The sequence below is a fragment of the Dama dama genome, chromosome 12 (genome assembly GCF_033118175.1).
Source record: "Dama dama isolate Ldn47 chromosome 12, ASM3311817v1, whole genome shotgun sequence".
Lineage (NCBI taxonomy): Eukaryota > Metazoa > Chordata > Mammalia > Artiodactyla > Cervidae > Dama > Dama dama.
Genome location: NC_083692.1, coordinates 52,580,012 through 52,600,394, shown reverse-complemented (window position 1 = coordinate 52,600,394; position 20,383 = coordinate 52,580,012). Strand labels below are relative to the sequence as shown.

The following is a 20,383-nucleotide window of genomic DNA, read 5'->3' as shown; positions in this document are numbered from 1 at the left end:
CTGTATTTCAAGAGGGTTTTTAAAGAAAAAGAAACCTCTCATATTTACCTTTGAAGTTTCATGAGAGTTTTATGTTAATATAAACACTAATATACTCTGGGTTAAAAGCTGTGTTGAAAATGAAAAAATGCATTTAATAGAGGCATGTATTACAAATAGCATCTAGCCACACAGGAAGGTTACTGTGACTTAATATCTGAAATTCTGTTGTTCATTAGTTGTATGGTGAGAATGAAATACATTTCTAAAGGGCAAGGTCGGTGTTACCTTATCATGGAAATGTCTTTGTTGAATAAAAGTATGAATATTTCAAGTTTAAGTATTATGACATTATATTTCTATTGGGGACATATGTATAGGATGAATGATTCTTCTCCTTGTAATTGCAGGAGCATATGTCATGTTACATGTCATTCCCGATTACTGATTTCATTTGAAATGGTCTGGAAATAAATACCGATTACTAGTAATGTAAGACTATTTACCTTGGAGTCAGATGTCTGACAGGCAGGCTGGAGCTAATGGATTTGGTCATTTTCAAAGCATTATTTTCTAAAGCAGGATGCTGTTTTAAAGTAACACTGAATTTTCAGAGTCGTTTATCTGGATTCATTTGCAGTGAGTATGGAAAAACTTCCCTAGGAGTATGCAGTCTCTGATGTTTTTCCATCCTTTAACAATACAAAGGAAAGAAAACTGTACCCAGACCTACCAATAGGACAGCTCGGCATTACCTGTCCTTAGTAAAGTCAGTAGGACAAGGGAAATCAAGAGCCACATATGAAGGACAGTATCCGTATAACTGAGGGGCGTTGCCTCACTGGGAGATGCAGTTGCATCATGGGAACGTGGTGTGATTTAATTTCATCACTGTAAACATCACAGTGGGTATGGTTGATTCATTTGAAATTCTTGTCCACTTCGCTATGGCTGGACAGCTGAGTTAACATGGGTAGGTCTTGGCTTCACACTGTTACGATTTCTGATTTTTGTGGTTTTATTAGGGTAAAAAAACTGTTAGGATAACTTTAGCTGAAATCAAACTTTTATAAAGGTATGGCTTGATTTAAGGTATCATGAATTTTTTTAACCTTTTAAATTAGAGCACTCTGTAAATTTTGACTTGAAGGGGGGTCGGGGGGGTAGGAGAGGTATAAATCTTAGTTTTTGCGGTGCTGATTGTCTGCATGTGTTTTAAATTATGTCCCAACTCAGCGGCAAGGACAACTCAGTTATATGGGAGAAAATGTTAGGACTCTTCTTGCTTAATTACCATGAATGCAACAACTAATAACCATCTAATATCTGAGTTGTAAATGGAAACACAGACCATCAGAAAAGAAAGCAGAGTTGAAATTATGTGAAGGAACAGTAGTAAGTAGTGATCGTGGCTTTTGATAATTTTTTCTGCTATGCTAAATACTGTTGACAAGCCTGCTGAAATTTTAAATAATGTGGTCTCTGGGTATGTAGCATCTGAAGTTCATAGTAAAGAGATTCATCTGATAATAATATCATGATTTAAGTTTCCATAAGGCCAGTTAAAAGGATTAAGCTTTAAAGTTTGGAGGGAATTAAGCCTTAGTTGCAAGTTAAAATTCACAAAGTTGACCTTTAGAGGTTGCTTGGTTATTTGGTGGTGGTGGTGGTGGTGGTGGTGATTTTATTTTTTTCTCCTGTCTAAAGTACCAAAACATCTCACTTTTAGAATGTGAAAACTAGAACCTTTTCCACTTGTAGATGGGTTCTCTGGAGAGAATGGTGGATATGGAAGAGCCTGGGAAATTAGTGGCTCATATCGGCTGGCAACTGGAGTACATTTAGGTGATTCACATACAGTTGTCTGTTCTCCTTCCAGGTATCGGTGGTCCTGCAGAAAGGGCGAGGTGTAAACCAGGACCTTAAATGTTGGTGGGATGAGAAATATCAGTGTCTCGGTGGGCGGAATTCCCTTTTCTCAGGCCGAGTCTCCCAGGGAAGACTGAGGAAACGATTACTCCTGCAACAGTCAGGGTGACTCCGTTCTCCCCCGCCCCGGAGGGGGCTCTACCTTCCGAATAAAACTGGGGTGATCTGAGAAATTGGAAGTGAGGGAGACTATAGCCCACCCCTCGCCCCCGCCAGACCGAACAAACCCTGCTTTTCCGCCAAGGAGTTGGCGCTTTTGTCACCCCTGGAAGGGCCGGGAAGGGAGCGGGAAAGTAGCGTCAGGTTGCGCCCTTCTTGCCCAAGGGGTCGGAGGAGAAAGCAGATGCGCGATCAGAAGGGCGCTGGGCGCAGAGAGCGCCCGGGAGGCCACAGGTGCCCTGGGAAGCGGGCAGCAGGCTGGGGGTCCGGATGCGGGCCGGGGGTGCCAGAGGGCAGCGCCAGCCGGGGTGCGCCCGGGAGCCGCGGCCGCTCACCTGCCCGCGGGGGCGGGGCGGGGCGCGGTGCCGGGGCGCGCCGCCTCCCGCCGCCCGCCTCCCGCCCGGGGAGGAAGTGGAGGGGCGCGGTGTAAACAGAGCGGCGGCCGTGATGTCAGCCGGTCACATGGAGCCTCTTATGGCTCGGGATGGCTCTCGGCGGGCGGGCAGCTGCTGCAGCTGCTGCTGTGGCTCGGGCGGCGGCGGCGCGGCGGCGGCAGAGGGGGCTCCGGGGTCGGACCATCCGCTCTCCCTGCGCTCTCCTCACCGCGGCTTAAATGATGTATTTTGTGATCGCAGCGATGAAAGGTGAGCCCGGGCGCCCCACCGGGGCCGGGTGGGCTGGCTGCTCCGGGGGGCGGGGAGGCGGGCGTGCAGGGGGAGGGGTGGGCGCGCCTGCCCGAGCGCACGTACTGCCCGAGGCTGGCCGCGGGAACCCCGCCAGGGTTTTTTGGGCCCCCACAGCGGCGCCCCCTGAGCCGGGTCACGGGATCAGCCTGCCTCCTGTCGGGGCAAAGGCGCAGGGGCTGAACGCCCCCCCCCCCCCCCCAACTTCTGTCCCCTCTGGCTCCTGTCAGTCGCCCGGGTCCTCCTGGCACCCGGCGGGGCTCCCGGAAGAAAGTTTGCTGGGAGTCGCCGCGCTTCTGGCAGGGAGGGGAGGGTCTGAGGAGCTAGGAGGAAGCCGGGGGCGCCCGCGACGGGTCCCCAGGGCCCGCACCCCGGACAGCTCTGGCCTGTGTAGGGAAGGCGCCGCGGCCAGGCCCGGCCGAGCGTGCGCGCGGGTGCGGTGTCATCCCTGGGGACTGGTCAGCGCCCCGGGCCTTGGGCCCTCCCCTCCTCTGCGGCCGGGCAGCCCCGAGCGGCCGGTCCGCGCTGCGTGCCCTCCCGGGCCACTTCGAAAGCGCCCAGGCCCTAGCGAGACGGGCTTCTGGAACGTGCCAAGACTCCCTCGGGGGCCGCCCGCAGCCGCAGCGCACCCCGACTTGATACTTTTGGGTTGTTGTTGGATGTGGGGAAGCAACTTCACCCCCCACAGGATTCGCGGGCAGTGGTGGAGGTTAGACGGCGGCGAGGAGCCGGCGGGCGCAGATTAGTAGTGGTCAAGACTCAGTCGAGCCTCCTCGCCTGGCCTCCGGCCCGGATCGGAAGTCCTTAGCCGGGCTGGTGGCCGGATGGCAGGGGGCACTGGCTGGAGAGAGGACTGGCTTCAGGTCCCCCTAGGTGAGGAGGAAAGAAACCGTGGCAAGTCAGGGAAGTTTCTAATGAGAAAGCCAAAGTTTGGAGATGTGCAGGAAGTCGCCTGCGCGGTCGGGAGAAGCCGAGACAAGCCAACAGCCCGAGAGAAACTCAGCCCGCACCCCGCCGCCCGCTTGTGCGCCAGCAGGTTCTTCGGGGTGGTTAATCTGCCCGAGTGGCTTCGCAGACCCGGCCGCTGGGAGCGGGGATTTAGAGCCCCATCTGTTTGCCGCGGACCGGGCTCCCTTAACGCGCTGCAGTTTCTCAGACCTAGACAAGTCCTGCGGGGTCTGCGCGTCAGAGTGGGCGCGGGGCTCTCGTTAAACGTTTGCTAAGGTGGAGGTTTTGTTGCAATCCTGGATGAAGGAAACAGGTTCGGTATCTGGCCTAGGTTTACTTTCGGATCACCGAGCTTTGCCTTTCTTCACTAGAGATTGGGTGGCATCTCTTTTATTAATTATTAACAGGCCGAAACGTACTGGACGCTAAGATGAGCTGCTTGAGATGAAATCTTCTTATCCGACGTGCCCAGAGCAAAATTTTTGTCCTTTCTCCAGTGGTTTGAGGGAAATGGAATTTAATCATTTTTAGAATATGCAACGGATAAAGGGAAAGGGAGGAGACCTCCCTGTGATCCACGTTCTTAAGCCTGAAGTTTTTTTTTTCTCCCTTCCCAAAATGATTTTAAGATTTTCTTACCGACTTTTTCTGTAGAAGTGTATGCCCTTCCCCTCCCTCTCAAAAAAAAAAACTTTTATGCTATTTCCTGCAGTTCATTAATCCTGTAAAACGATTCAGACAACCGCCTTTGTAGTTAAGACATTTTTCTCCTTTTTTTTTTTTTTTTCTTTACGGCATGAAATAGATTCAGGGGAGGTGTTAATCCTAGTCCTTATCTATTTTATTTGATATAATTGGTGTCGATTGGGGAAGGGTAAGAAGCAGACTGTTTCCCCTAATGAACAGTAACCACCAAACAATTAATAAGGAAAGTGCGTTTTAAGATTTTAACTTAATTTTGATGTTTCTAAGTACTTAGGCTTTTGCTTTTGTAGTTCTAGTACAAAATGAAGCTCCATACTATCACTTACTGATTATTATCACCGGAATCACACCACCTTATCCCCCCAGAGCTCTAGCCCACACATTTGTCTTGGAGTGACCTCTGGCTGCCAGAAGATAATAGATTCAGAGTATTGTGCTTTGGGAAAAGTGGCTCAGATACACTGGCAATGCAGTTTTTCTATAAGCTCAGCTGGAGGGGGGGAGGCGGGGGAAAGGGGGCGATGCATCTAGACAGTTAGAATATTTCATTCCAAGTATCATAATATCCTGTGTCTTAATAGGGTTATCTTGCTCTGATGCATATTTAAATTGAAGAAAAATCGTTTCTGGGAAAATAAGGAATGCTGTAAATATTTCCATATCAGATTTAAGGGGGGGGTGGGGTAGGGAAGAGGACAGCGGAAACTGGCCCAGAATCATATTAAATACTTCCCTGCTGCCTCTCAGTTTTAATAGTTAAATTGGTTCCATATGGAAGGGAGTTTGTATAATTAGATTTTTTTCATACAAAACAGAAACACTCTTTACAATATAGCTTTTCAGTATGTGTATGCATGTAGCAAGGGGAGGGTAGAACGAGCCACCATAAAAGAGAAACATTCGCTTTGTTGGCTGATTTACTGATGTTTTTTAAACATCATTAAATCAGGCCTTTTGAACTCACGAAAGAAGAAAATCCTTCCTCTGCGTTCCTTGTCGAATAAGTTTAGGCTTAAAGTGGATTCATGCTTAGAAGTAATAAATCTTCATTGGAGCAACTCTAGGCTCATCTTTCAGTTTTGTTTTTGTTTAATTAACAACAGAATTCCAATACCATTTGGATGGCTTCTTGGGCAAACGGAGAGAGCCAGCGATAACATTTATAATCAGGGGAGCACTTGTTCTGCTCATCACAAAAGTGCTTTGGCCAAATGTCAGGCGGCAGCCAGTGCTGAAAGGAAATGCGGGTGCCTCATCAGTTTCAGTAGATTATGCCCCCTTTGCTTCCTAGGAGCCCTCAGCCAGTGTTCATGTAAATGGAGTTAGGAGAGTGAAGGGAGGCTTAAGGGGAATGTCTGTCCCATAACAGATTGTTCCGTGTGCACAATCCATGTACAACACAAGGCGCGATACTGCTCTGAAAATACTGTATATGTGGGTGACTAGGGGTGTTTCCAACTCTAATAAATGTGATTTTATAGTTTTGAAGAATGTGGATTTTCTCTTTCCCAAATGAAGTTTGAATTTATCCCTCATCTTATTTTAAGCACTGTGTCAGTAGTATATCCCTCAGCTGGGACTTTTGTTCCACTTTCATGACCTTTGATGGGTAGGATTGGGAGAGGGTAATGGCTGGATCTTGGAAAGAGAAAACCCAAATGGCTATTCCAGTGAGCAGAGTGCTTAGCAGGAAAGGAGAGGTCACTTTTATAGACAAGGAGGATCTCTGAGTTCATTTGCCCATGGGTGATAGAGGGAGTTCAGACCATCTATGAAGTTGAGAATATTTTAGAAGCACTGTTTTCATGAGCAGCCTCTTGATTTCATATATTTCAGTCACATCACTTGAAATGCAAAGCAATATCATACTCAAGTAAACCACTTTGCCCTCGATTTGAATTGAGTACTGTATAATTTATTTAATGCTGCCCAGTTATAAAATGATATAGTATTTAATAGACTTAGTCCTTTAAATATGTCTATGTACATATATATTTAAATATATATGTAATTTAAATGTTAGGGTTTTTTACTATCTAGTAAATATATAAGTAAATATATTAATAGTTCTTACCAGACTTCTCTTTCTCCCTCCCAGTCAAGTGAATCACAATAAAATGGGTGAGATCAGCAAGTAGATAATTGCAGGGCATCTGCAATAGCACCCAGCTATTTGTAATTTGTTCTGGGGCACCTAAAAAAATAACATTTACAAATGACCTTTTATGGGAGAAAAAGTTACTGAATGGATAGATAGATCTGCAGAGGTAGAGTTCAATTATCTTAAAATTTTTCTGAAGTTATTTTAGTGATCAATAAAACCCCTTGGGGAAAAGGAAGGTGGGATGATTTGGGAGATTAGGGTTGAGATATATATACACACACACACACACACACACACACACACACACACACATATATATACGTACACATATTATTGATACTATGTATAATATAGATAACTAGCAAGAACCTACTATATAGCACAGGGAACTCTACTTAATGCTCTCCCGTGACCTAAATAGGAAGGAAATCCAAAAAACCATGGGGATGTATATAAACCTATAGCTGATTCACTTTGCTATACAGCAGAAACTACCAAAACTTTGTAAAACAACTGTATTCCAATTTTAAAAAAGAAGAATAAAAAATAATAAAAGTAACATTTAGGAACAAATCTATAAATACTTCATTGTAGAAATGTTTTCTGCATGGATTCTAGATTTTCAGTGTTTATTAATAAGAAATCAAGCCTACCTTAACCTATATATTTTATATTTATTAACTTTATAAATCATAATTAGATGTTCAGAGTTAGCAGCTACACTGTATTTCTGTTTCTCTGCTTTAAAAATAATAATTTGGAGACGTCCACCAGTGACAACACAGGTGTGAATTCACATTTGATATTATCTCAGAGACCACATATTGACCCATTGATGAATGATTTACTCATTCTTTCTCCCCACTCTAGCTCCTCCACTAAGGATACCTTCCTTTCACACCAGCCTTTGAGGCATGAACTTAGAGATTTGCAGTCAGAGCTTTCTGTATCTGTCATATCATCTGTAACATGATGGAACATGGTTTTTCATTGTCAAAGCACTATATCCAGCGATAAAAGGTCTAAACTGACAGACAATAGCGTATAATAGCCAACAGGCAAAATATTAATACAAGAAAGCAGTTGAAATCTTTTGTTTCTAGATTTTCTTTTTCTAAGTGACATTTGTTAGCCCTCATCATTATTATAAGGAGGTAACCCAATAACTTTAAAATCTTTGTATAAGAAGTCATGTCGGGTAGGGTGGGGAGGGAGATGGGAGGGAAGTTCAAAAGGGAGGGATATATGTATACCTATGGCTGATTCATGTTGAGGTTTGACAAAAAACAACAAAATTCTGTAAAGCAATTATCCTTCAATTAACAAATAGATAAAATTTTAAAAAGGAATGTCAAACCTATTCCCTAGGTTTGCCAGCAATTTGATTTTTTTGCTTTTGATTTCATTGCCTCTGAAATTTATGAGGCATTTCATAAATAAATAGAGGGAGGATGTTAATATATATTTGTTTTTTGCTTTATGGCTTACATTCTTGTCTCATTTAATCCTCCCTAAAAAGTCATTGACTCTGTCCTGGTTTTTAGTTGAAGAAACTGAGACTAACAAAGGTTATGTGTTATAGCCAAACTCTTCCAGCTGGTACATGGTGAAGCAAGGACTAGAGTCCTAATTTCTACTGTCTTCATGCTGCCTCTCCTGGAGGAAGCTGTGAAAATGTCCTGGATGTAACTTTGTCTCTAGTTAGTAGAAATTATAACTCTGGCATTTATAAGGAAAAAAATAGATTCAATTATGTAATGCTTTGCTGAGCTTAATATCTTTAAATTACTATTTAATAAAATCAATTTGCTACAAATGGGGTTATTCTTATTTGGTTACCATTAGTCCTCTTCATCCACGATTTTCATTAAGTCTGCATGTTGTAAGAGGATCTGGGTGAAATGCGAGCATTATTTTCCTAAAGAATATGGAATACTGTGATACACAGCTAACCTGTGTAACCTATCTCCATCATGGTAGAATCAAGCTGGAGATTTATCTATACATCCACATATCTTTAGGCAAAGGAAGCATTCACAGATACATCTTAATATCCCTTTATGGAGTAGAAAGCTCTTGATTCCTTGGGCTTGTGAGTGCTGTCCTGGTTGTTTCCGTGACAGTTAAGGGGCATGATCATGGATGTAATCTTGAGAAATCTGTTGTCTTTTAGGAAACCAGAGTCAAAGTTTCCGAGTAGATAGATCTGCAAAAGCTCGTTTCTCACTTGATTGGGGTTTGTTTCTCTGGCAACTGGATTGAGCTGTCTGCCTGAAAGCAGACAAGCATCATCTCATAGAGTCCTGGGAGGAGCAGAAACCTAAAATGTCATTTCGATACACACCCTATTGGCATTCCGTTCCTCTCTGCAGCCTTCCTGCCAATAATTGTCTGGTTTTGCTTGAACACCTCCTGTGATGGGGAGCTCACTATCATTAGAGGAAGCTTATTCCATCTTGAATATGAAAATTCTTTTTATAGCTCTCTCTTTTGTAGCTCTCTCTTTTGTACTTTTAATCCTTTGATTCTATTCTGATTCTTTCTTTGGGGGTAATACACAACACATTTAATCCATCTTTCGTATGAAAGAAAGATTGTCAGTTATCTGAAGACTGAGTATGAAACACACCCACACTACGTTCTCAGTCTCTGCTTTCCCTCTCCACTCCATTCTGTTCACAGTCAGCCTTTCAGCATCCTTGGTTAGCTTCTTCCTCAAACACATTTCAGTCTAGAATTTCTTAAAATTTTTATACCAAGTTTTCGTACCACAACCCAAATCCTAGTTGTGATATGACTGACTCAGCACTTAACCCACTAGGTAGTAAAGAGTAAAGATTTTAAATTTTGTTTTAATTTATTTGAGAGACACGAGCTAGGCTGTATCTTTGGACCATGTCATGAATGGCCTTTGTGATGCCACTGTAATTTTTGGAAGTGGACTTTTAACCTGCTTAGAAATACTTTTAGATGAGCTGAAGTTGATATTAAATATCCAAGAAAATCAAGGATTTTGAAAAAATAAAGGAACATTTGGAGCATTTCTGAGGTGTTTTTCCTCCAGTGTCAGAGCTGAGATAAGGCTGCCCTCTAGTGGGTACTTTCCCATGGAACGCTGAAAGCGGTAATGGTGCCAGTGAATTTCCCATCAGGCTAGTGGAGAAGGTCAAAGGTTGAAGTTATTTTCTCGATTGCTGCGGGGCATTCTACATCCGATTCAAAAGTGTAGTATATCATTGTGCATGGTTAATAGAAATGTATCTGTAGTAGAGATAATAAATTTTTTAAATTTTCTTGAAGAAAGTAAGGGAATATTTTTTAAAAACTTAAGATAGATTAAAGTTGATTTATAAAATTCTATTTGGCTTCATATTAAGTGTAAATATTTAAGTGGTGTTTGGTTTGTAAGTAAACAATTATTATGACTTTTGTGGTAATCCTTTAAAAAAAAAATGGATTTCAAACTTAATTCTATTCCCCAACCATTAAATATTTTTTTAAAATAGAGATTGTCAGTCATCTTGATCAGAGAAATCCAGCATTTTCCTTTTTTAAGTCTAAAGCTTTGGGAGTTTTTCGTTTGTTTTCAAAAAAGGGAGACAGAAAGAAGTCAACTACTATAGCTCTTTTTGGCAATAAAACTGTTTATCAGTGGATACAAATCTATTAACCTGTTTTGTTTCTGAAGATTTAGTGCTATAGCATCCTGCTCACCTAAGTATACACAATTTGCCAAAGAAATTGAGCAGTTTATTACACAGGTTTATATAACATTATATCACATATGCTTTAAAACACTGCACGAAGTAGAGGTAAGCATTCATTTGTGTCATTTTTAGGATAAATAGATAATACAAATGAAATGTGTGCTTAGATTTCTGTGGTCTGCTGAGTGTGAAACTGTTATGAAACAATTCGGTTTCTGTATCGGAATCAAAGAAATAAGTATTGATTTTGCTATTTCCTTAAATATCATTTGTCACTGATGGCTTTGGGAAGAGAGGAGAATGCAAGTTTATGTGAATTTTGCATTGCTCAGGTAGTCGAGGTTTCTGAGCTGAACCGTGATAACCAGGGTGATAGCAATGACGGATAATCACCAGGATTTTAAAGGATGACAGTGCTGGCTTGTTCCTACTGGAAAGATGAAATTTCATCTTTACGTGAAAAAGAAGGAAGGGAATTTTTTTAAAAAGCCAGGAAAACATACCGTTTAAACTTTTTCATCATAGAAATAAGGTAGTGGTTCAGAAGTGAAGACTTGTGGTTAAGTCTCAGATCTGGTCTTGAAGCAGACCGTTTTTCAAACTGCGCCACCCAGAAGTGTGATTCTTTCACCACATGAGAAATATCCTCTTTTTCACAGAATGTTGTTTTCATTTTTCAGTCATTGGGTTTTTTATTTTTATCTTCTTTTCTTTATCTCATGTCATATCTTCAGTAGAACTCTGGATATAAATAACAAACTGAATTGATCTCAACAAATATTTATGAAGTGCCTACTGTGTGCTGCGTTATTCAGGTACCACCCGTGTGATTTCATAAGAGAACAAAGACACCTCCCTCCCCATCTTAAGCCATGAATCAGCATTTAAAGACACGTACTGAGCAACTGGCAGCCGTGCTTAACCAGGGAAAGCTCTCTAAGACTGCTGAGCTTATAGGTTTGTAGTTTCTGTGAGCTCCACGCCATTTAAAACAAAGACTTTGCAACATGCAATGAAACATTAATGTAACTGGATAAAGTTAGTCCTTCAGTTTACATGTGAACATGATTTCCTTCCAAATAAGCCACAGAGTAGCTCTAAAATCCTGCCTAAGCAGTGGCTCCGAAACTTTGGAGAGCAACCCATAACCCAGAGAGTTACAAAGGCAGATTCCTGGGGAGACCCTGATTCCGTCAGCCTGGTCTCAGCTGGGCAGGTGAGTTTTTAAAAGGTGTCTCAGGTTTTGCCAATTCAGATGGTTCTTGCTCTCTCTGCAAAACTTCCCTCTTGCTGTCAGAGTACAGTTGGGCCGTGGAGTCCTCCAACCCTTCCGTGGTTCTCACATATCATCAGTCTTCACAGTTAGCTGAGAAACATTTAAAAAATAAATGCCCAGTCTCCATCACTACCTGCCTGGTTCTGATTCTGATGGTCTGGGCTGAGGCCAAGGAATTTGAACTTTGTAAAAGCTCCCCTTGGGGACTGAGGATCTGACATGTTTGGGAACCGCTGCTCTGGTCTCACCCTCTCCTCGCCATCGTGAGGGAAGGATACTTAGAAGGTCAGGGATATTAAGGTAAGCAGACACTTTCCTTTTGAGGCCACTAAAGTCTCCTTTCAGAGTGGAAGAGGTGCCCACTATGAGTAATTTCTGCCATAGTGTGCATGTTATTAACACATTTGAGATACTCTTATTACTTCTGGCTTTTCTATCAACTAGTGGGTAGGAACAAGTGGTCAGACTCCCAGTCTGTTCCCTGAAATGGCCCGAAGAGGAGAGGACCATATTCCTCTTCTGCAGAAATCTTGCTCAGGGTTTCCATCAGAAAGATGAAACCAGTTTCTCTGGCTTTCTAGCCCTGGGTGAGCCACCGGGCTGGGGCTCGCCACCGTGGTGACCACTTGGTGGGGGCAGGCTGAGGACTGTGCTACAGAAGTCACGGCGGACTCCAGTGGAAACAGTGATGACTTTTTTCTATGTTGCTTTTTTTTCCAGCAACAAGTACAGGTTTTAGAGCCCTGAAAGTTTGCAAATGTTTCCTATTTACAAGATGGTGTTTCTGAAGCCCTGAGCACCCTGCTTGTATCTGCCAGTGCCCAGGCTCTAGAAGGGCAAAATCTGAATGTCAAAGGCACAACCCTGCCTTCTTGCAACTTAGATTCTAGTCTGGTGAGATAGATACAAGTGGAACTGTGCTGGGTGAGCAGGGGAAGGCCGACCCCCTTCCGCACCAACTCCAGCCTGCTCCTTCTTTGGAAAATATAGGCACCATAGCCTGTCATGTGGCAGACATGACGCTGTGGGAGCGACGCCGAGCAGAGCAATGTTCATCTGTGGTCTTGTGAGTGTATGTTCTGACGGAAAGAGGCACATGATACCTCTCTCTCTCTTTAGTCGCTCAGTCGTGTCCAACTCTTGCGACCCCATGGACTGTATGTAGCCTGCCAGGCTCCTCTGTCCATGGGATTCTCCAGGCAAGAATACTGGAGTGGGTTGCCATTTCCTTCTCCAGGGGATCTTCTCGACCCAGGAATCAAACCTGGGTCTCCTGCATTGCAGGCAGATCCTTTACCAACTGAGCTGTGAGGGAAGCCCAGATGAAACCTAAGTAAACATAAATGAACTAGAGAAATACAGATCGTGACAACAGCATGGCCAACACAGAAAGTGGAATGGATTAGAATTGCTTATGGCCTCATGGATGAACAGGAGGCAACAAAATCCAAGATTTTTTTTTTTTTTCTAACAGGTGGTGAGCGTTCTGCCATAACCCAGGAGGGAATCTAGAGGTCATCTGTTCTCTTAGTGCTCAGCCTTGTCTGAACATTAGACTTGTCTAGAGAGCTTTATGAAAAATACGAGCCCAGGCTCCACTCCTGGAAGCTCTTGATTTTATTGGTCTGAGGTGGGTCTCAAATATTGATAATGTATTAAAAAAACTGTCCAGATGACTGCGGTGGAGAAACCTCCAAGGTCCGACACCCTTACTTATCGTGTGAGTCATCCGTCCCAGTACAGGGCAGCAGTGTTGGATAGGGGAAACCACCACCCCCATCCCGTAGCGTTCGGGTGGACACATGGATTCTCTTCCCAAGTCAGCTACTCAATACTTGTCAGAATAGCTCAACTGCTCACTTTTCCCTTTTGTAAAGTTGGGGAAATTTGATAGCCATCAAGAGCTTTTCCAACTCTCCCATTCTGTGGAAATGTTTCCTAAAATAAAGAAAAGGGTGACGTTTATTGTCCATAACAATTCCCTTCTAGTTTCCTTATTCCTTGTCTTTTATCTCCTCATTGCTAGGGGTGCCTCCATCAGCTGATCAGCTCCTTTGGGGAGTGAAAATTTAAGGTAGAAAGAAGTGATTGCTTTTTGCGATTATTTAACTAAGTTTAAGAATGAACAAACTTTCATTAATATTAATGCCCAGACTTAGTTCTGGTAAATTACAGTCATATATTATCAAATTCTAGCCAAAAGCCTTTTCCATTTTTGATGGTTGAGTTAAAACCAAGGAGGTTGGGATAGAGAGACTGCTTAAAAATGGAAACCCTGGAATAGTCTTAACCATTGCACACCGCAGAAATTTTATTCCTTCCCAAAAATTCCAGGCCAGAAATCCAAAGACACTGGGTCTTCTCCGTATATTGTTTACATTTTTTTTTTTTTAACAAGCAGAAACCATGTATCTCCTGTGTTGCCAGCTTATAAAAGAGAACTATGGAATGAAAGTCTGTCATTGAAAAATATCATTGTACTTCCTCATCTGTGACCCTGTATCTCTAAAACTTGGGTTTCATTGAAACATTTATTCAGAAAGATCGCAGTTCATTATAAACCAGCATGGTATGATATAAGCACCTTAACTTATTTCCTTTTTGTGTGGAATCTCCCAGTGGGGTTTGATAATATTAGGCAGTTGCACAAGTGATAAAGGAGTTTGAAAAGTAAATCTCATAGGAGCTGGCACTTGAAATTAGAGCCGTGCCTTTTTCAAGAGTTTTTTTTTTTTTTAGAATAAGCGCATTGCCTATTTTGCATGTATATATTTAGGAAATTGGACACCCAATAATATACATCCATTTATTCTCCTAAAACAGAAAATTATGGAACACCATCTTCCTGTAACTGAAGTTGTATCCATAATAGCAAGCACCTTCTGAAAAATGATACCATTTAACAAAATAATTGGCAGAAATCTATTTCAAAAGCAATGTTTCTATCACAAGCATAATCATGTAGAACAGAAGTGTTTTTGTTTCCACCACTGCAGAGAAACAAAGTCGTTTAATATGAGTTAAGATGTCTCAAAGTTTTGGCAGACTTTCTAAGCCCCCTGCTGCTGTTGCATTCAAAATCTCTTTTAGAAGTTTCCATGTGATTTCAATGGCTGCTTAGGGGAAATATTGGCTAAACTCCTCATTTTGACTGTTAAGATGGCTTGAGTGTTTTCAGAATGTTTTCATTTGCTAGAAATATGTTTTGCACTCAGGCTTCTCTTGTTGAAGAAGGTTGGTTACCAGCCATCTGATGACGCCTCAGGGTGTTTACAGAAAATGTGGGTGCTGTAGTTATATTTGAGCACAGCCCTCCCCCAACAAAGATAGTGTGGTAATCAGCAGAAATGGGAAAACATGTACTTAAGGATTGATGCTTGTAAAGAGGTGCCATAAAGAAACATGGTTGTTCAGATGTAAGACATGACTGACAGCTCTCCTTGTAGGCATGCTAGTAACAATAAAGTCTAGAAGTTCAACATCAAAGCGATCACAGCTTACTCCACCAGTGACTTGCACATCAAAGAGGGAGCGCAAGACAAAGGAAGTGCACGGAGGTGTGTTTCTGCCTGGTAGCCAGATGTGCACGGGGAGCTCCCAGAGCTCCTCTCTTGAATGCAAAATGATTTTTTTTGCCGATCATAGTTTTCATCTCATAAATGACCAGGAATGTGAAAGGAGGGCAAATGAGCGTTGTAATTGCTCCCCATCACTCTAAGTTTGGTTAGGAGAAACTCATCGCCAGAGAGATTGGTCCCTCTGGTTTCCTTAAAGAGCAAATTCCGTACTGACATGGGCAGCTCTGACTTCACCTAATAGGGTCGGGGGAATTATTCACAAGATAAGAGAATACAAATTGGATACATTTCAGGTTGGTTGTTTTGAATTATGCTTGACAAAAAGCTGGACCTAAGTTTCTGGAGTTCTGTCTCTTAAATTTTTTCAACATTCGCCTTGTGGGTGGATTTTTGCTGAATCAGGTGTGCGTTACCTAACAGGTGCGTGTGATAATGAAATTTAGACCTGTTAAACCGGCTCTTCATTAATCACCAGATCTGTACCTCAATCTCTAAAGCCAATGGTGTGTCCTCCAGAATACCAAAAGTAGAACAGGAAGAAGAGTCTAGATTTGATTCCCCCCCTCCTTGTTATTAAATTGAAAATAAAATTAACTATGCAAGCATTATGGGTATTTTGAAATAATATGCTTTTTTTTTTTTTTGCTTGCCTTTGAAATCTGGAGTTCTTTTATCGTTCATCTTCAGTAATTTACTCATTTTTAAATGCTTTTGAAAAATAGTAGTGCTCTGTGTAATCATTAATAAATACAAAGCAGCTTTCTCAAGGCTCTAGGGAGACCTAATAAACACAACTGTGTTACTAATTGATGCTATACGGAGCTGACAAAAGTAGTGCATCGGTAAACAGAAGTTAGAAAGCAAGAAGTTAAAGAACTATAGGGGATTATGTAGACATCAAGGGTTGGAAATTATAATAAGGCCTCTTTAGGGGAGCATTAATTTGCATGTGGCTGAATTAGGACACCCAATTATTGCTGAGGACACTACGAAGAGCTCATCCAAAATATCCCCAAAGTGAAAGGTTTGGGTGGTTTGGGAGTTAGATGGGATAGAGAGGGGACTGAGCATGTCATATTTCCTATAACTCACCATAGTTTTCCCAGTTGCTTGTTGGAGTAGCTTTCTTTGTCAGGGAGAAAAATGCTGATGAACTCAAGAGTACTGCTGTTTCTTTGTTCTATACACACAATTTATGTTGGATTGCCACAATGGAATTTTTTTTAAGCAGGGAGCGCAGGAATGTGGAGACAGAAATAAACCTTTTAAATCTTCTTTCTGTGAACCCCACAAGGACATGAGCATTGAGCGGATTAGAGAGTGAATTTATACCGATGCTATCCTCTACAGCAGTGGTCCTCCACGTGTGATCCGGGTAGCCCTGGGGGTCCCCAAGGTCTTTTCAGAGGTTCCAAGAGATTAAAACTCTTTGCATAATAACACTAAGACATTATTTGCCCTTTTGACTGTACTGGCCATTTGCATTGATAGTGCCAAGACAGGGTAAAACTCTTGGTGCCTTTGCAGGAATCAAGGCAGTGGTCATTTTCACTATTACTATGGACTCTCTGGTAACAAAACATTACCAAGTTCATTTGAGGTTGTCCTGATGAAGCAGTAAAAATTATTAAGCTTATTAAATTTTGACCCTTGAGTACAAGTCTTTTTGACGAAATGGGAGGTACACAGAAAGCACAGAGAGCACTTCTGCTCCTCACCGAAGAAGGATGTTGTTCTCCGGGAAAAGTACTTGTACCACTATTTGAGTTACGAGCTGAGCCCGGACTTCCCTGGTGGCCCAGTGGTTAAGACTCCACCTTGCCAATGCCAGGAGATCAGGTTCAGTCTCTGCTCTAGGAACTAGGATCCCACATGCTCTTTTGGTAGAGCCAAAAGATTTTTTAAAAAAGAAAAGCTAAATCCATGGCTGATTCATATCAATGTATGACAAAACCCACTGGAAAAAAATAATAATAATAATAAAAATTTAAAAAAAAAAAAAAAAGAAAAGCTAAACTCACTGCTTTTTTGGTGGAATGCCATTTTCTTAAGGGCTTCCCTGATAGCTCAGTTGGTAAAGAATCCGCCTGCAATGCAGGCGACCCCGGGCCATTTTCTTATTAGAACAACTGACTAGAGTTCTCTGACTTACATACATGTCCTACATTTTCTCAAAAATGAATCAAGTAAGCCCATAATTAAAAAAAAAAATGTTTGTTGTTTAGTCTTTAAGTTACGTCTGACTCTTTTGCAATTCCATGGCCTGTAACCCGCTTGGCTCCTGTGTCCATGGGATTTTCCAGGCAAGAATACTGGAGTGGGTTGCCAGTTCCTCTTCAGGGGATCTTCCCGACCCAGGGATCAAACCCACATCTCTTACATAGGCAGACAGATTCTTTACCACTGAACCACCAGGGAAGACCTCAAGAAAATGTTGCCAGTATCTGTTACCAGTAGATATAAACTTTCAGGCGAATATTCAAATTTTGGAACACCTTTATCCAACACCATGAACTTCACAGTATCCCGATATGTAGAGTTTTCTGTTAATGTAGGTGGTGATATCAATAAATGTGATTATTGGATATATTTCCATTTGGTAATGAAATTAGGTAATGCAACATGTCAGCATCTAAAAGAGCTATGTAACTCATTTATCTAATACTGATACTTTCACAGGCTTCCCTGGTAGCTCAGATGGTAAAGAATCCAAAGGACCAATGCATGCTATTATAAAAATATGGATGGATGTAAAAGGTCATTCACAGTACAAAGTATACCAATGTATTGGAATTTAATAGAAGGTATAGAAAATTGCTGATATAGTTTCAGGTTCCATATTTCAACTAACCTTTAAGAAACTGCCACTTGTTGAGTTTTGGTATAGTATCAAAGCAGAAAATCCAGAGTTACCTGAAAAGACTATTAAAATGCTCCTCCCTTTTCCACCTTCATATCTGTGTGAGGGCAGATTTTCTTCATCTACTTCAATGAAAAGAACACAACAAATCCGGTGCAGAAGCAGATATGAGAATATACCTGGGTTATTTAAGCCAGAAATTAAAGATACAAAAATAATGGCATTTTTTACTAACCTTTTGTTTGGTAAATATCTATTTTTCATAAAAATACCTTGTGTCAATATATAATGAGTTTATTATTATTATTTTCAAATTAATTATAGATACATATTGTTCAGTGTTTTCAGTTTTAATTTCTTATATGGTATTGATATTTAGCCCACATAAACAAAAGCTCTTATAAGAGCATGAAATAATCCAGACAGCCAGAGTTTGAAAACTGTTCTCTACAATTTAAGAGGCATAAAAGATTTTGTGACAAAGCACAAAGTAACAATAGAGATGGACTTTATATTTAGGCAGAATTTAGCAGACAATTCCCAGATTATATATCAAACAAAGCACTTTCAAATGTAAGTTCAAGAACAAATTTTCTAATCCCCATTTCTTTATAATATTTTCCTCTTTGTTGGTTGTGGACAGCCATTGCTTATGGTGGCCTTTTTGTTCTTTCACTCTCTTTTTTGTTTTAATAAAAAATATGCAGAAAAAAATTTTTTTTTCTTTTTATTTTATTTTTTTATTATCTTATTTTTTTTTTTTTATTAGTTGGAGGCTAATTACTTCACAACATTTCAGTGGGTTTTGTCATACATTGATATGAATCAGCCATAGATTTACACGTATTCCCCATCCCAATCCCCCCTCCCACCTCCCTCTCCACCCGATTCCTCTGGGTCTTCCCAGTGCACCAGGCCCGAGCACTTGTTTCATGCATCCCACCTGGGCTGGTGATCTGTTTCACCATAGATAGTATACATGCTGTTCTTTTGAAATATCCCACCCTCACATTCTCCCACAGAGTTCAAAAGTCTGTTCTGTATTTCTGTGTCTCTTTTTCTGAAAAAATATGCAAAAAAAAATTTTGTACAACAAGTACAACTTTGGAAGGATCTCAAGTCCTGGTAGACATGAGATGTTTGTCATTAATATGAGTGCTTTGGAGAATTTTATTGCTGTTTGTAGAGGTGGAAAACTCGCAAGATTCTGCCACCTCTCAAGTGATGTGTACCTTCCTTTGAGGTTCACCAGTCCCATAGATCCTCTCCAAGAGAGAAGAGTTCTGCCCAAATAGCCATTGGCACCTAGAGTGTGACAAGAAGGCTGAGCCTTCAACTGACTTCAGATGCACTTGACAGAATCAGTTCCATTATACTGATGAACTATAGGAAAAGTCCGACCTTCCCTGAAACTTCTTGTGAAAAATAATTAGAAAGCAATGCCCAAATGCTTGTTCTTAATTTTATAATCATGGCCTTTTGTTGCTGGGCCATCGGCCTCTTTGTTGTTATCAAATAAGGGGCACACAGTTCTTGGCTCCATTTGGTTTCCTTTCAGCAGATGGTCAGTTGACTAGGAGCAAAGGCATTTTGACAGATCTGCATTGCCAGGGTCTTTCTTCTCACTCCTGCAGCTAAGAGAGGAATTGGTGCCTCTAGAGCCAGCTCAGTGTCAGAGTAATCAGAACCCCTCACTCCCATCATGGTTTTATTAACCAATTAAAGGTTAAGCTGAAACATGTGTAAATAGAGGTTCTGCAATGGTCCAGAGCGAGCCTGGCCAGGAGAAAGATCACCTCATTTCCTCTTGGATCTACTCAAAATCAGGAGGGCTGAGGAGAGCAGGAGAGTAAGGTGACCTCGCTTCAGAACAACACACAGTGATAATGTGAGGGAAGGATGGGAGTGGAGAGGAAGGAAACGAAGATAGCATCCTGTCTTCCTTAGAAAAGCTGTGGGGAAGGCCAAGTCCTCACCTCTGTCAGAAGGGTTAGAGATTCAACTGCAGGCCTACTCATGGTTACAGAGAAAACAAAATTGCCTCCAAATCTCTGAGATAATTAATTCTCTCTGAAGTAAAATGGCCCTTCATAGACATAGTATTTTATTCAATTTCTAACATTTTCCTCCTAACAACTTAAAATCATAAATTTTATATGTTTAGCTTTGCATTAGTCAGTAGTTTTGACCCAGGCGTAGAAAAACTAAAAACCCCAAAAGGCATTTTTTTTCTTTACTTGATCTGAGAGTGTTTACTGTGAAAATTCATCAAGCTTACATTTGTGAGTCGGGCCTATTTCTGTGTATGTTGCACTTCGATAAAAAGCTTACTAAAAGGTGGGGGCATTCTAGTACCCTTTTGTAAATAAAACGCTCAGAGTACTGAAAATATTCTCGAGACTCTAAGCTTTGGGATTTTTCACTGACTTAACGCACATTTTGTTTATTCTCAATT

At 41.6% G+C, this 20,383-nt stretch overlaps 1 protein-coding gene across 2 annotated transcripts in view; it reads left to right on the top strand.

The window, feature by feature from the left end:
* Window positions 1-20,383, top strand: part of RORA (RAR related orphan receptor A) — a 781,107-nt gene that overhangs the window by 669,773 nt on the left and 90,951 nt on the right. Inside the window, exon 1 of one of the 2 annotated variants that reach the window (XM_061157287.1) lies at window positions 2,562-2,711. The exons of the other annotated variant lie outside the window; for it this stretch is intronic. Coding sequence (XP_061013270.1) covers window positions 2,681-2,711 — 31 coding nt within the window. The 5' untranslated portion in view covers window positions 2,562-2,680. Of the gene's footprint in view, window positions 1-2,561; window positions 2,712-20,383 lie in introns of those variants that run through there. 2 annotated transcript variants of the gene reach the window in all.